General features: G+C 38.5%; 1 protein-coding gene across 16 annotated transcripts in view; it reads left to right on the top strand.

Annotated features, from left to right (window-relative positions):
* PBRM1 (polybromo 1) overlaps nt 1–15,833 on the top strand; it is a 116,897-nt gene that overhangs the window by 31,504 nt on the left and 69,560 nt on the right. For 10 of the 16 annotated variants that reach the window (XM_047096335.1, XM_047096336.1, XM_047096346.1 and 7 more), the window contains exons 7-13: nt 103–171; nt 3,704–3,802; nt 6,279–6,364; nt 7,121–7,216; nt 7,848–7,936; nt 11,472–11,685; nt 15,077–15,218. In XM_047096335.1, coding sequence (XP_046952291.1) covers nt 103–171; nt 3,704–3,802; nt 6,279–6,364; nt 7,121–7,216; nt 7,848–7,936; nt 11,472–11,685; nt 15,077–15,218 — 795 coding nt within the window. The remainder of the gene's footprint in view (nt 1–102; nt 172–3,703; nt 3,803–6,278; nt 6,365–7,120; nt 7,217–7,847; nt 7,937–11,471; nt 11,686–15,076; nt 15,219–15,833) is intronic. The other 6 variants (XM_047096348.1, XM_047096338.1, XM_047096349.1 and 3 more) reach the window with 3 other exon arrangements.

Here is a 15,833-nt window from a genome sequence, read left to right as displayed (position 1 = left end):
AGAGCTGTTCAGTTGATCAATACGTTGTCAGTGCACTTCTTTGTTTTCTTATTAGTTGGATACTTCTCATTTATTTAGCCTGCCTGGGTTTTTGTCTTCCAGCAATATCCAGATTATTATGCAATAATTAAGGAGCCTATAGATCTCAAGACCATTGCCCAGAGGATACAGGTATGCAGATTACCATATGTAACTATATGTAGTTTAGGGAAGATTGGCTTGTGGTCTCTTTTAGAGGCTTTTAGAAAATGGAGAAGCAGATGTCTCTGTAAGGGATTTTTAGCATATAATGTAAATGGATTAGTTGATTATAGCTTTGGAAAAGGCAGCATGGTGTCTCTTTAGCATTTTTTGTATAGGGAGGAAAGCAGAATTTTCATTGGCATGGTAACAATAGGATAATATTTAAAAAAGACAATAATTAGGACAGTAATTAAAAAGCATTGGGCATAGACGTTTCTGGTTGTGAAAGATACATTGGCATTAAAGCTTTGTTGTTTATTCTTACCTGCTTCCAAATAGTTTTAGGATATCTCAGAATAAGTTACCTGCAACATATTTTAGAGTGTAAGGTCAGTGAAAACAGAGACTTCATTCTCTTCGAGTGCCTTCCTCCCTGTATCTCCAGCAATAGCAGCAGAACACTCACCTGGCATTGGTAGGTGTCTGCTCTGTTCTAAGTGCTTTATATGCATTAGCTGATTAATTTTTATAGCCACTCCGTGAGGTGGACTCTATTATTATTCCTATTTCACAGATGAGAAAACTGAAGCACAGAGGTGATAAGTCACTTGCGTAAGTCATCAGCTAATAAGGAGAAGGGTTAGGATTTGAATCCAGACATTCTGCCTCCAGAGTCTGTGCTCTTAACCCCTGCACTATTCCTACCTCTCGATAGATATTTATTGAGTGAATCAGTGACTGAAATTTAAAACTTGATGATCAGAGGTTAAGGAAGGTGTAGGGAGAAAGAGCTAAATTTTACAAAAAATCTGGTCTTTAGAGTTGTGCTGACATGAGTTAATTTCCTAGCTCTGTTCCTTACTAGCTGTGTTGCTTCGGTCAGGCGACTTTCCTGCTTTCCTCTGTTGTGCGCTGAGTGTAGTGTTCCCACTTTGCAGAGTTGGAGGGGGCAATGATCATGCGTGTGAAGCATCTCACAGAGCACCTATGGGATGTGGCCTTGGACTGTGTGAGTTACTGATCCTCCCAGAGTAAGGAAGGTTTGGGGCTCCTGGTAGATAAAACAAAAAGGAAATTTTAATGTGTTGCATAGTCTCGTTGAGAAAGGAGACTGAAAGCAAGTGGTTTGCCAGAAGGGAGAAACTTCATTGGCTTTAAAGTTCTAGGAGAGTTTGGGGTGCCTAGGTGGCTCAGTTGGTTAAGCGTCCGACTTCAGCTTGGGTCATGATCTCGCAGTTTGGGAGTTCAAGCCCCACGTTGGGCTCTGGGCTGACAGCTCGGAGCCTGGAGCCTGCTTCGGATTCTGTGTCTCCCTCTTTCTCTGATCCTCCCCTGCTGGGCTCTCTCGCTCGCGTGCTCTCAAAAATAAATAAACATTTAAAAAAATTTTTTTTAAATCAAGTTCTAGGAGAGCAGTAAAGAATAACAGTGTAGTAATTACTGGTACTGTAATACATTTTCACAGAATGTTAAAATACAGATTCCCTAATGTATCACCTGGTTTTTAAGGCCGCTCCCTAGCTGCTGCTGGTAATGACTTAGTCTCCTGGAACATAAATTTCTGCGGTTCCTAACGTCTATCTGAGGGGAAGATGTTTTTATAATCCTGAAGTTCAAATCAGATCTTTGGAAACCCCTGCCCTAGCCCCAGTCTTCTCTCCAAGACCTCACTTCTTATCTTGTCTGTTCTTCCTTCTAGAAACCCCATAGAAGCACCTCCTTTTGCCATCACCGTAATCAAGATCTCATCCATTTATGTCCAAATTACTGTAATGGTCTTTCTTACCTCTCTGATGAAAGACTCTCTAGTCCTTTCTGCATGTTGCTTCCTGACCCTAGTTTCCTTCCTCTTTCTTTTCTTTTTGATTCCACAGCCCAGAGCCTTGTCACTTGTTTTCTAGTGCCTTTTGCAGCGAGTCCCAGTTTCTTGTACTGGTGCAATAGTAACCAACTCTGAATAACTCCAGTAGAAGTGGTATCCATTGAAAGGATACTGGGTAGCTCATGGAATTGTTAGGAAGGTAGGCAGGAGAAGTAGCCTTAGAGAAATGGGAGGAACTCAGGGACATTGTGGTACAGCTGAGGTCAACGCACAGTGTCTTTGTGGTGCCATTGCTGTTCCTAATGTCATTCACCACTGTGGGCCCTGGTTGCTCGCTGCTCCACTCTGCTTTACTTGCCCTTCATGGGGGTTAGGAATTCATTTTCTCTATTCCTTTGCCCTCACTCTAGTCCCTCAAGACTCAAGCATGAGTGATCTCCCCTTGCCCGGGTGCCAGGCTGCTGGCAGTGCTACCATCTGCTTACTTCTACCCCCTGTTGTGTAGGACAGGTCCCTCCCTACCGCCTATGCTGGGATTTTCTCCAAATAAAGAGGGTAGGGTGCTCAGGGGCTCCCAGCCAGCTCCTTCAGTAGAGCGTGCGAGTCTTGATCTTGGGGTTGTGAGTTTGAGCCCCATGTTGGGTGTAGAGATAACTTAAAAATAAAATTAAAAAAAAAAAAAAGAGGATGCTCAGATGTTGGGTATTCTCACATGGCAAATAACCAGCTACTCTCCTTTGGCTGCCTGGATTCTGCCTTATTTATCCTCACCTTTGCTGCCTGTGCTGTGGTTCTGCCCTCCCCAACCTTCCACTCTACTTAATTTGGTTTTCTCAGTCTTTCTAGAATGTGTTTGTTCATTTCTGTGTCTTTCTCATTAGTCATGTGTACCTTTAGCCTGGATTGTCTCCCTTCTTCCTTTTCTTTGTAAATTGAAGGCAGTTCTAAGTGTCCCTGGGTTATTTGGACTTGAGTGAGCTTTAAGATGTAACAGCTCTAACATGGAGCCTAGTGCATAGTAGGTACTCACAAAATGTTAACCTCTGTGCTAGACTATTTCATCTGAAGTAGTCTGTAAAACTAGAGGAGTTTTACTTCACACTCTCAAGTCCACCTTAATGGATTAGTATTCATAAAGCACTTAGAATAGTGCTTAACACATAGTAAGCACTACGTGTTTGCTAAATTAAATGACTTTTGTCTTATTTGATCTTTTAAAAGTTATGTTTTTATGACTCTTAACATAGCTCTAGTTTTGTTACCTATCTCAAAAACTTGTGTGTAAATGGACAATTGTAATAGTTTATAAAAGAGAGAATGACTTTATATATTGTTCACGTGTATTTTCCAATGAATTCTTTGAATATGGTGAGAATTTAAAAATGTATGGAGTTAGGGGGCGCCTGGGTGGCTCAGTCGGTTAAATGGCTGACTTTGGCTCAGGTCATGATCTCTCAGTCTGTGAGTTTGAGCCCCGCATCAAGCTCTGTGCTGACAGCTCCGAGCCTGGAGCCTGCTTCGAATTCTATATCTCCCTCTCTCTCTGCCCCTCTTCCACTCATGCTCTGTCTCTCTTGCTCTCAAAAATAAATAAACATTAAAAAATAATAATAAAAATATGTGGAGTTCTTTTTTTTTAAAGGTCATACCGATTAACTCTCAATAAGAGGAACTGTTGTATTTTGTTGTTTACTCTAGAATGGAAGCTACAAGAGCATTCATGCAATGGCCAAAGATATAGATCTCCTAGCAAAAAATGCCAAAACTTATAATGAGCCTGGTTCTCAAGTATTCAAGGTTAGTGTTTTGTTGTTTTCATTGCTAAGAGTGATACCTTAATGTAGAGCCAACAGTTTTTTGTGTTTTTTTTTAAATTTTTTAATGTTTATTTATTTTGAGAGAGAAAGACAGAGTGTGAGAGGGGAAGGGGCAGAGAGGGAGACACAGAATCTGAAGCAGGCTCCAGGCTCTGAGCTGTCAGCACAGAGTCCGATGCGGGAATTGAACTCATGAACCATGAGATCATGACCTGAGCCAAAGTCGGACACTTAATTGACTGAGCCACCCAGGCGCCCTAGCCAACAGTTTTTATATAATGACTTTATTGAGTTAAAATTCACATACCATACATTTCACTCCAGGTTAATTTAATGGTTTTTAGTGTGTTCACAGAGTTGTGCAGCCATCACCACAATCGGGTAGCAGTCCCTCCATTCCTCCCCCGCCCCCCGTCTCTCAGCCCTAGGAGCTCAGTCCACTCTCTGTCTCTGTGAATTTGCTTGCCTGTTCTGGACATTTCATATCAGTGGAGTCATACAGCATGTGGTCCTGTGTGTCTGGCCTCTTGCCCTGAGCGCAGTGCTTTTACTGTGCTCTCACGGAGCTCATGCTGCAGTAGGTGTCAGTACTTTGTTCTCGTCTCTTACATTTATATACTGCTTATTGTTTACCCACTTGTCAGTTGCTAGACATTTGGTTGTTTCCACGTTTTGGCTATTATAAATAATGCTGTGTAAGCTTTTATGTAGACATAATATCTTCATTTTCCTTAGGTACATACCTAGGAATGGAATTGCCGGTTCACATGGTTAACTATATATTTAACTTTTTGAGGAACCACCACATTGTTTTCCAAAGTAGATACACCATTTTGCATTCCCACTAGCAATGTGCAGTTGAAATTTCTCCACCTTCTCACTAACATTTCCTTGTCATTTTTGTTTTTGTTTTTATGATAGCCATCCTCATGGGTGTGAAGTAGTATCTCATTGTGTTTTGATTAGCATTTCCCTGATGATTAGTGATGTTGAACATCTTTTTATGTGCATATCAGCCATTCATATATCTTCTTTGAAAAAATTTCTGTTCAGATCCTTAGCCCATTTTTTTATTGGGTTATTTGTCTTTTTATTGTTGAATTGTTAGATTTCTTTACATAGTCTAGACATTAGAGTAGATATATGATTTACAAATATTTTCTCCCATTCTATGGATTGTTTTCACCTTCGTGATAGTGTCCTTTGACACAGAGTTTTTAATGTTATTTAGTGCAGTTTGTCTGTTTTTCTGTTGGTTGCTCATAATTTTCAGTGTCATATATTACTTAATCCAAAGCCACAAAGATTTCACCTTTGTTCTCTTCTAGGAACTTTATAGATTCAGCTCTTAGATCTAAATGTATCCATTTTGAATTAATTTGTGTATACCTGAGGTAGGTGTGAGGTAGGGGATCTACATCGATTCTTCCCCATGAGATACTCATTTGTCCCACCACCTTATATTGAAAAGACTATTCTTTCCCCATTGAGTTGTGTTGGCTAGAGGTTGACTATCAGTGCATGGGTTTATTTCTGGAAGCTCAGTACTCTTCCATTCATTTATATGTCTCTTTATGCCAGAGGTAAGGTTCATTTCTGAGCCACTTTAAACATTGATTTAATGTCTCCTTTTAAACCTCATTAATATAGAAAGCGACTTCTATAGTATAATACACAATGTAAAATGACTACTTCACTGCTTTGTGATGTGAGTCGTTGCTAGAAATTTTGTAGTCCTATAACACAGTTGCTTTAGAAATGCCTTGAATTAATCATATGTCATTGGGAATTTAGCAAAGGATTCTCAGAAAACCTTTTGAGAATAAAATCATTGACTTCCAGAATACTGATTCATATATAGTTGCTTTTGGTAGTTCATTTATCTTTCATCTTTTAGTAAACTTTCATCTTTTAAGAAACTTCAAGTGAAAAATCAGAGAAACGAACAATAAAGTTCTTAAATTTTTAGTCCTTAACAGGACACTTTAATAGTATAGTACCAATAGTTTGTTGATGCAGTTAAGATTGTACTTTTTGGTCTGATTATTTTCCCTTAAATAAATTTTAGAGAAAAGGGAAACTAGATTTGATCTGTTGTATGCTATTGATTTCAGTAAGTACATTCATCCTAAATTTGTGTGTGTAGTCTTTAATCTTAGAAGTATATCAATTTTTAGGTCAGTGGACATAGGTAGAGTTGTTCATTTTCACTCATTTTTCCTTGTTCACTGTTAGATTTTTGTGCATTACTTGACTAATTGTGAAAGAGGTAGGAGGCTTTTTAACTTCTATAGAATTATGACTGTGTTTTTGAAAGTTATGGAAAGGTTAGAGGATGCAGCTTTATGGGCATTAAATGGAAGTCTACTCCAAATGGAAGAGTGCCGTAGAAAGTGCTCTTTGATGGCATTTTAAACTGTCCTTTTTTTCTAAACCAAATAATTTTATGTTGACAGGATGCAAATTCTATAAAAAAAATATTTTATATGAAAAAGGCAGAAATTGAACATCATGAAATGGCTAAGTCAAGCCTTCGAATGAGGTATGTTTTTAAAATGTTTAAAATCCTTGTGCCTTTATTATTTGCCAAATTTTCCAGCTAGTGGAATCAGTGCAGTGTAAAACAAAATGTATGTTGCATTCGAAGATTATGTTTACAGTTAGTAATGTAATTCTGAAGAGAAGAGAGATTAACTCTTACCCAGCCCCTTCGTTGCAGCTGAAAGACTTTATTTAAAAAGAAACAATTTTTGAGGCTTAACATCACTATCTACTTTTATTGCTATGTGTGTATATATTTGTTTTTATGTATACTATATATAATATGTATGTAACACATTATATATGATAAGTGCATGTGTAATATGGTATTTGTATGTAACACATAATAGTATGTATTTATATCAGCAGCGAGAGCATATAGCTAGGTGTCAGGAGATCTAAAGTATCATCCTGGCTCTTCCAGGACTTTGAACAAGTCTTATTTCTTGGATTCCATTTCTTCCTACTGGAAATGGAAGCTGGAGTGGCTGCTTTCAAAGCTTTCTCCTGACCCTGACATTTTGTTTCATTACCAGATCCTCTGTCACTGCAGGGACCTTGAGCTCTCTAGGACCAGCCCTGGTCCATTCTCTTCTGCAGTCTTCAGGCTTTGGAACAAAGCCTGCTGTGGAGGCTCAGAAATACTTGAACATTTCTATTTAGAAACAAACCAAAAAATGCTTGTTTCCTTTTTGTCTACCCAGCATTCTGATTTCAGCTGTCAATTTTCTAAGGTTTTTTATCTTATCTGTGATAGGACTCCATCAAATTTGGCCACAGCCAGGCTGACAGGTCCTTCACACAGTAAAGGCAGCCTTAGTGAAGAGAGAAATCCCACTAGCAAGTATTACCGGTGAGAGAGTGAGTGTGTTTAATCTGAGAACTGACCATGTTTTTGAGGCGAGGCATATTAGTGTTTGCCTGATGGCTATCTTGAAATACTTCTTTTGGGTATAATTGGGTTATTATGAGAATTGTTATCAAATGCCTTTTTAAAAGTTAAGTGCTATAGTTGGCCTGATCTCACCTCTGAAAAATGCATAGGCATAAGTTGTTTGTCTGGTAGTGTTTAATATTTACAATAAGATAAATGTGTGGTAAAATACTAAAAGATTTGGTATCAAAAGTAAGATTTCTTTTCACTGTAGAATATGAGCATCTTAGAAGAGAATTAACCAGTAATTATGAATGAATCTGTATTTTTCATAAAATAAAGAGTAGTGCTACATTTAAGTAACACACAATTGCAAGTAGCCTACTTTAGGCTTTCTACCACCCTGAGAGAGAAAAATTGGTCTTCTTGGCTTAGATTGATTATGGGGAATATAAAAAGTATAAAGATAAATTGAGCACACAGTTGAATAGAAATTCTTTTTTTTTTTTTTTTTATGTGAATGCTTTGTTAATAGTTCCTATTTCCTGTAAGGTAACCAAATTATTGTAACATTTTTTCCTGTCTTCTGATTGCTTGTTTTTCTTTGTAGAAATAAAAGAACAGTCCAAGGGGGTCGTTTGTCAGCAATTACCATGGCACTTCAGTATGGCTCAGAAAGTGAGGAGGATGCTTTAGCTGGTAGGTGTTAGGTCTTGACAAGTTAATGCCTTCTCAGCCGATCCTTCTGGTGAAGGGAAGTTACAGTAACTTTGGTCTGTCTGGGAGTTTGTCAGTTTTGGAGTACATGCTATTTTGTTGCATTTTGATTCCGCTCTTTGGTTGGCAAACTTATCAAACGCTTGTTTATTTTATGTTATAGCTTGTATCTAATAAGTAAATACTTTTGCCAAACAGTTGGTTTGCTAGCCTTAGCACATCCCGGTTTCAAGCCTATAAATGATAAATAGCGAGTACTAGTGATGCCATCAGGAAACCCGAGAGAGACATTCACCTCATCTTAGATTTCTAGGCCACTGCCTTACATTTTTAGTAAGCTATAGTTTCTTCTTGGCAGGAGCTTCTGATTAAAGATAGACATAAATTATAATCAGAGCAGCCTAAGACAACAAGATCAATATAAACAGGCAAATGTTCTGCAGTTAGAGAATACATGTTCTTCTCAGATTCACATAGAACAGTCATAAAAATTGCCCATGTACTTAGCCATGAAACAAATTTCAACCAATTTGAAAGTTGGGTATTTTACAGACCAAATTTCTGACCATAATGCACCTATCATGAGCACCCAATCTTGAAAAGATAAAATTTAAAAAACCAAACACTTAGGAAAGAGAAAAAATTCCAAATGTTTGGGTTTCTCTTTTTAAAAAAGAAAAATTATAATAGAAATTTAATTACCTGAAATTGAACAATAGCAATAATGAACATAATATATGTCAAAACAGTAGGGATACACTAAAGGGCTATTTTGGAGGGAAAGTTACAGGGCTGATTGCTTCTGTTCAGAAAAGCAACTGAAAGTCAATGAACTAAGCACCCAACATAAGTAAATAATAAGAGAATAAAAGCAGAGACATAGAAAAAGTAAGAAAGCTAAGAGCAGAAACGAATTTGTTTGAAAGGAAACCTATAGTAGAGAAGATCAGTGAAGTCAAAGTTTTTCTGTTACAACTGTTAATAAAATAGGCAAATCTGTGGTGAGAATATCAAGAAAGAAACCGAAGGAACAAATAAAAAATACTAGGGGAAACAGGGAGCATACAGATTAGAAAGAATGTATGAACTGCTTTATGCAAACAAATTTGAACATTTAGATGAAATGGGCAAACTCCTAGAAAGTGATAATACCTGGGGCACCTGGGTGTTTTAGTCAGTTGAGTGTCCGACTTCGGCACAGGTCACAGTCTCGCAGTTCATGAGTTCGAGCCCCACATCAGGCTCACTGCTGTCTGTGTCAACGTGGAGCCCGCTTCAGATCCTCTGTGCCCATCTCTCTACCCCTCCCCCACTTGCGCTCCCCCATAAATTAAATAAATAAGTAAACAAACAAACCTAAAACAGATTCAAGAAGAAAAAGGCTTATTAGTTGTATCAGCATTAAAAAATTATTATAGGGGCGCCTGGGTGGCTCAGTCGGTTAAGCGTCCGACTTCGGCTCAGGTCACGATCTCACGGTCCGTGAGTTCGAGCCCCGCGTCAGGCTCTGGGCTGATGGCTCAGAGCCTGGAGCCTGCTTCCGATTCTGTGTCTCCCTCTCTCTCTGCCCCTCCCCCGTTCATGCTGTCTCTCTCTGTCTCAAAAATAAATAAATGTTAAAAAAAAATTAAAAAAAAATTATTATAAATCTTTTCCCATAAAAACACCAAGCCAGACATTCAAGGAACAGAATTATATACAAACTCCTGCATAGAATAGAAAAGGAGCTCCAAAAAGGAGCTCTCCAGTTTATTTTTTAAATCCGATAGAACCTAGATATCCAAACTAAACAAAAAGAAACACACTGTATCTAGCAGTATTTGTAAAAGATAATGCATGATGACACAGTTGGTTTTGCTCCAGGAATGCTAGGTCACTGCAGTATTAGAAAAGGTAAAAAGAGCACAAGGGAAATACTTACAGCATTCCCTTTACTGTAAGTAAGAATGTCGTTACCTCTTTTGATCAGAGGCCAGACAACAATGAAGGAGTAAGAATCAGAAAAGAAGAAGGATTTATAAAGATTGCAGTTGAAAGATTGTTTTTTGAGTTTTCTACTGAAAAGACTATACAGATAAATTATTGGAATTAATAAGAATAATAAGGTGCTAGATATAAGATCATTATCTAAAAATTTATTTAATTTCTGGAATCAACCACAAAAAGAAAATGTAATTTTTTTTTCTTAATGTTTATTTTTGAGAGAGACGGAGACAGAATGCGAGTGGGTTGGGGCAGAGAGAGAGGGAGACACAGAATCTGAAGCAGGCCCCAGGCTCTGAGCGGTCCACACAGAGCCCGACATGGGGCTCGAACTCACGGACTATGAGATCATGACCTGAGCTGAAGTCGGACGCTCAACCGACTGAGCCACCCAGGCGCCCCAGAAAATGTAATTTTTTAAAGATAGGGTTGAAGTAGCAGCAAAACATATCTAGGTATATAAATCAACTACGTATGTGCAAGCTCTCTACAGAGAAAGCAGTAGTAGGGTCAGAAAAAACTAGTTTCAGATCCTCTCTTTGCTTCTGTCTCCATGACTAGATCCAGATCCTCTCTCAAATCCCCTGAGACTGGTAGTGTACCCATCTCTTAACACTGTAACTGAGTACTTAATTAATAAATGATTGTCATTCTCACCTGGGAACAGTAGTGATTTTGATTAAGAAAACTTAAATTATGGTCCTTATATGCTATTATAGAATTTAGGGAAATGAAGAATATATTTTGTTTTTCTATAAAAATGACTATATGTTGTTTGTTTTGGTGTTTTTATGATAAGCTTCTATCTGAAACTTCCCTCAATAAGGGAAGACCTCATTCTTAAGGATGCTATAGATCAGTGGGGCAAAATCACACAGAGTTAAAGCAAAACCAGATCTACCAATATCAACCCAACATCAGTATACATTTCTGTGACCATAAACTGCATGCTGTTGCTTTAGTTCTGAGATCTGTGTATGGCTGGTTGCTGCTTTTCTTGGCCAGACACATACAGCAAGGAGTCTCTAAAGGAGTCACATTTAAAAAAGAGAAACTATTTTGGGGCACCTGGATGGCTCAGTCGTTTGGGCGTCTGACTTCGGCTCAGGTCATGATCTCACCGTTTGTGAGTTCGGGCCCCACGTTGGGCTCTGTGCTGACAGCTCAGAGCCTGGAGCCTGCTTCGGACTCTGTGTCTCCCTCTCTTTCCGACTCTCCCCCACTCATGCTCTATCTCTGTCATTCTCCAAAATAAATAAACATTAAAAAAAAATTTTTTTAAAGAAACTATTTTGTAACTTTTAAAAAACAGTATAACATATTCTATGTAACATTTTATTCTGTTTCTGTGTAACATTTCTCTACACATACAATTAAGCATTACTAACAGCATCTTTAATGAGGGCTGGAAACTATTCTTTTAATGTAAGTATTCTCAAACATACATAAGTTTAAGCTGGAAGGCGGTTAGAAGCTTTAAAGGTTGGTTCTCTCTTCCCCTTATAAATAAATACCTTTTTTGTCTTTTATTTAGCTGCACGTTATGAAGAAGGAGAGTCGGAAGCAGAGAGCATTACTTCATTTATGGATGTTTCAAATCCTTTTTATCAGCTTTATGACACAGTTAGGAGCTGTCGGAATAACCAAGGGCAGCTTATAGCTGAACCTTTTTTTCATTTGCCTTCAAAGAAAAAATACCCTGATTATTATCAGCAAATTAAAATGCCCATATCCCTGCAACAGATCAGGTAAGATGTCTTCTACATTATTCCGTAGAAATCCATTTTCTTATGGTTGAGCCCTGCATATCTGTCTCCTTCCTAAAATGGATAAGGATATTAAAGGTAAAAATGTTTGCATGTCTAGAGTATGCTTGAATATTACTCCTGTGTGAAGGGTGAGAAATAAATTTGATTACATTCAAATGGTATTCTTTGTACTAGAGTAGAGTCAAGGCAAGTGAACCAAAGTTATTCCAGCTAGGCAACTCAAAAGTCATATAGCTCAGAATTTAACTGTCCCTTTTCTTACAACTGAGCAAAACACAAAAATCTTTCTGCTTATACCTCTCAGTGATATTTTAATTATAACAGTTTAACTGTATTTAAATTTTGTATCTACAGTTGAGCCCCCAGAATAAGTATAGTTAGCTCTTAGAGAATTCATTATTTGAAACAATACCTGAAAGATGGCCCATCTTGGTTTCCCTTTTCTGTATAGAAAATGGTAAAATAATCAGAAGAGCCTAGGTGGCTCAGTTGGTTAAGCATCCAACTCTTGATTTTGGCTCAGGTCATGATCTCACAGTTTGTGGGTTTAGGCCCCTTGTGGGGCTCTGTGCTGATAGTGCAGAGCCTGCTTGGGATCCTCTCTCTTCCTCTCTCTCTGCCCCTCCCCTGCTGGTATGCATTCTCTCTCTCACTCTCTCAAAAATAAATAAACTTAAAAAAGGAAATTACCATTGAGGGATGACTGGCTGGCTCAGTTGGTAGAGCATGGTAACTCTTGATCTCAGGGTTGTGAGTTCTAGCCCCACATTGGGCATGGAGACTACTTTTAAATAAACAAACAAATAAAGAATCATTGGGAAATCAGCTAGACAGAATACTGAAACCACCACATTATTAAAAATAATAGGAAATAAGTAATATTGTAACTCTCACAGTGTGGGTTAGGTTTTACAGTATACCTAAATAGAGGTAACAACACAAAAATAATTGGGTAAAATCACACTAAGCTGATATTTACCAGGGCAGGTGACTCACTTTCCAAATAATAGAAATTAAAATTCTTATACTTGCTGAATCCTAGAAAATAAGTTTGGCTAGCAACAGATGTTTCCTCGTTTTGCATTTGTAATTTCCATGTTCATCATTTGATCAGTAAAATTTATGGTGTTTTTACTTAATCCAAACTTGGGAGGTTTTATACACAGGTAGGATAATAGAAAATCAGGTTATTTTGCCCTCTTAAAATAATATTGAAATTAAAGCTGCCATTCATGAAGAAAATCATTTGGAAATTGTCTTTTATACTCTTTATCTTGAAAAAGGTAGTGACAGTCTTCTAGATGTTGAGAGGTTCTCTTTTAACTCAGCAATTTTTGTCCTTAGTTTCTTTTCTCCCTCAGTCTTTGTTGTTGTTCAGTCTAATTCATTAATTCAAAAGAAGACATATTTCAAGCCAACTCAATCACCTGCCTACAACCTTCTTCTGGTTAAAATTTTCTAGTATAAACCTTGCTTTGTTAAGTCAATAATTCTGTGCCTTCCCCCTTTTTAAATTTACTTTTTGACAGTTGTCTGGCACACAGGTAGGGGAGTGTGAGGAATGGAGAAGTGGCTGAGAACTAGCTGGGAGCACAGTAGAATTCTGCAGGGTCAGCTTTTAGGGTGACTCATCTACCTCCTTTCTAAGGACCCACAGGCCAGTGGTGCCTGACAGGAGCTGGACCACCTTACGTTGTCTCTCCATAGGAGCAACAGGGAAATTGACAGCAGTACTGCCGACTAGAACTTTCTGTGATGGTGGAAATGCTATTTTCTCTGCCCTGTCCATTATGGCAGCCACTAGTCACACGTGACTATGGAGCACTTGATATGTGGCAGGTGCAACTAAGGAACTAGATTTTAAATTTTATTTTGATTTAAATAGCTACACGTTGCTAGTGGCTACTCTATTATATAGCCTAGTCCTAGGAAGATTTGTTGGCAGAAGTATGATAGTTGAGTGTCATCAAAAGCAACAGAAATGGAAGAGTGGTCAGGAACTAGACAGTGTGGCTCCATATGCCACCTTTCACTGTGCTGAGGCTTGTCAGTCCCGTCTTTTATTTCCCATTCGGCCCATCCCACCCCTACTATGCTTGATTAACATCAGTCTGATGAATATCTGAAGATTTACTGTAGATTGTCACTTACAAGTTTGAGTTCCAAGTCTGTTCTTCGTGGGTATTGAGAATACTCAGCACATTACCCCTGGAGTTGGCCTGAATAATGATGTCTGAGGCTGTAATTTAAGTTCTGGGTGCTAGCTACATAAGCTGGTACTGAGAACTGAGTTTCTGCATTGTTGTTGTTTGCTTCATCCCAGAGATGTCCTCTAACACTCGTGTCTTTTTAAGCCCACATGGAATCTGCACATAGTTTGTGGGTGCTTCCATCAGAAGATTTCAAAGTCTATCCTAAGTGCATATAGTTAGGGCAAACTGGCTCTTAACTTCATATAAAATGTATAAGGGACTTTATGAGAGTTGGTGTTAGCAATAGCCATAGTGTCTGAGAGACATATCAGAATTCTTAAGGCTTTTGGGGTGCCTGGGTGGCTCGGTTGAGCGACTTCGACTCCAGTCATGATGTGTCATAGCTTGTGAGTTCAAGCCCCGCATTGGGCTCTGTGCTGACAGCTCGGAACCTGGAGCCTACTTCAGATTCTGTATCTCCCTCTCACTCTGCCCCTCCCCTGCTTGCATGCTCTCTCTCTCAAAAATAAATAAACGTTAAAAAAAAAACTAAAAAAAAAAGAATTATTAAGACTTTTAAGTAAAATAAGTAAAAACGTCAATTTTAAGCCATCATAATGAGTTACAAATGTTTGTATTGGAAGGGTGGTAGTGAATGGACTCTGACATGTGTGCGTCTCATTTACCATCTTAAGATATCTTCGTTGTACATACATGTATCCCCTGAGTTGCTCTTTCATGGTGTTGCCAGTACTTTCTCTTTTCTTTCACCCTTATGAATGGGAACGGACTTTTATTTTCAGAAGTGGCTAGATCACCATGTTCTTCATTAAGGTAGCTTAAAACCTCCTTGATTTTTTTTCTCTTCTTGGGGTTTGAATATTAGCCACTATGGGTTTTCCATTAGGATTTTTGCTAGTATATTTGCTTTGTAATTGACCACCTTGACACCTAGGTCCTCTTATTACTTCTTCTAGTGTTTTGTTCTTCTGGATTTTCAGGTAGACTGTTGTGCTAACTACAATGGTGCTTTTGCCTCCTGTATTGAAAGTGCCCCTACCAGGCCTCTAATCAGCGTCACCAGTGAAGAGGCCAGTCACTGCTTGCTAAGACTTTCAGTAAGGATGTTCCATCGTTTTCGTAAAGGCAAAGTGTAGCTATGTGTTTGTCTTTCACAGAACAAAGCTCAAGAACCAAGAATATGAAACTTTAGATCATTTGGAGTGTGATCTGAATTTAATGTTTGAAAATGCCAAGCGCTATAATGTTCCCAACTCAGCCATCTACAAGCGGGTCCTAAGATTGCAGCAAGTCATGCAGGTATGATGCCTTGGGTTTGCTTGGCTGCAGCGTGTGTGACTGAGGTGATTTCACAAAGTACGAGGCTGTGCTTTTAAGAGGTGTGATTTCTCCTAGCATTGACACATCATTTATTTCAGCCACAAGTCCTGCTGGGTACTTTTTTAGAGTTGTCAGGACCGTGTAGAGTAAAAGAATAGTTTAGACTTAGTTGCCTTTGTGAGTGGAAGGAGCGGGGATTTGTGCCTGGGGAGTAATTTTACAGTCCTCAGGAAGTTTCCTTCCAATCACAGACAATATTCTGTTACTTAGATTTTATTTCTTTTGTCCTAGATTTTGCTAAGGTGGGATTAGTCCTAGGAGAAAGGACACCTTAGAGCTAATTCATCATTGTACAGTGTCCATGAATTTATCGGATCCTTTCTGATGGGCATCTGGAGTCATGGGTCCCTTATGGGTTTTGAAAGATAAAGGAATAGATACGAAATACAAAGTGTGTCTGTTGGTTTTGGGTAGACTCTTTCTGGAAAGAGAATCTCAGAGCAAGGAAGCAACAAAAGCAATTTTAGACCACCTATAGAATCTTCATTTTGTATAGTCAGTACTAGCATGAGTGCTGTGGATTTCAAGTATTTT

The sequence above is a fragment of the Lynx rufus genome, unplaced genomic scaffold (genome assembly GCF_022079265.1).
Source record: "Lynx rufus isolate CCGP_SWC_20201006 ecotype Redwood Valley unplaced genomic scaffold, mLynRuf1.p SCAF_4, whole genome shotgun sequence".
NCBI classification, from domain to species: Eukaryota; Metazoa; Chordata; class Mammalia; order Carnivora; family Felidae; genus Lynx; species Lynx rufus.
Note: the sequence above shows the minus strand (reverse complement) of the source record. Positions and strands in the feature narration are given on the sequence as shown.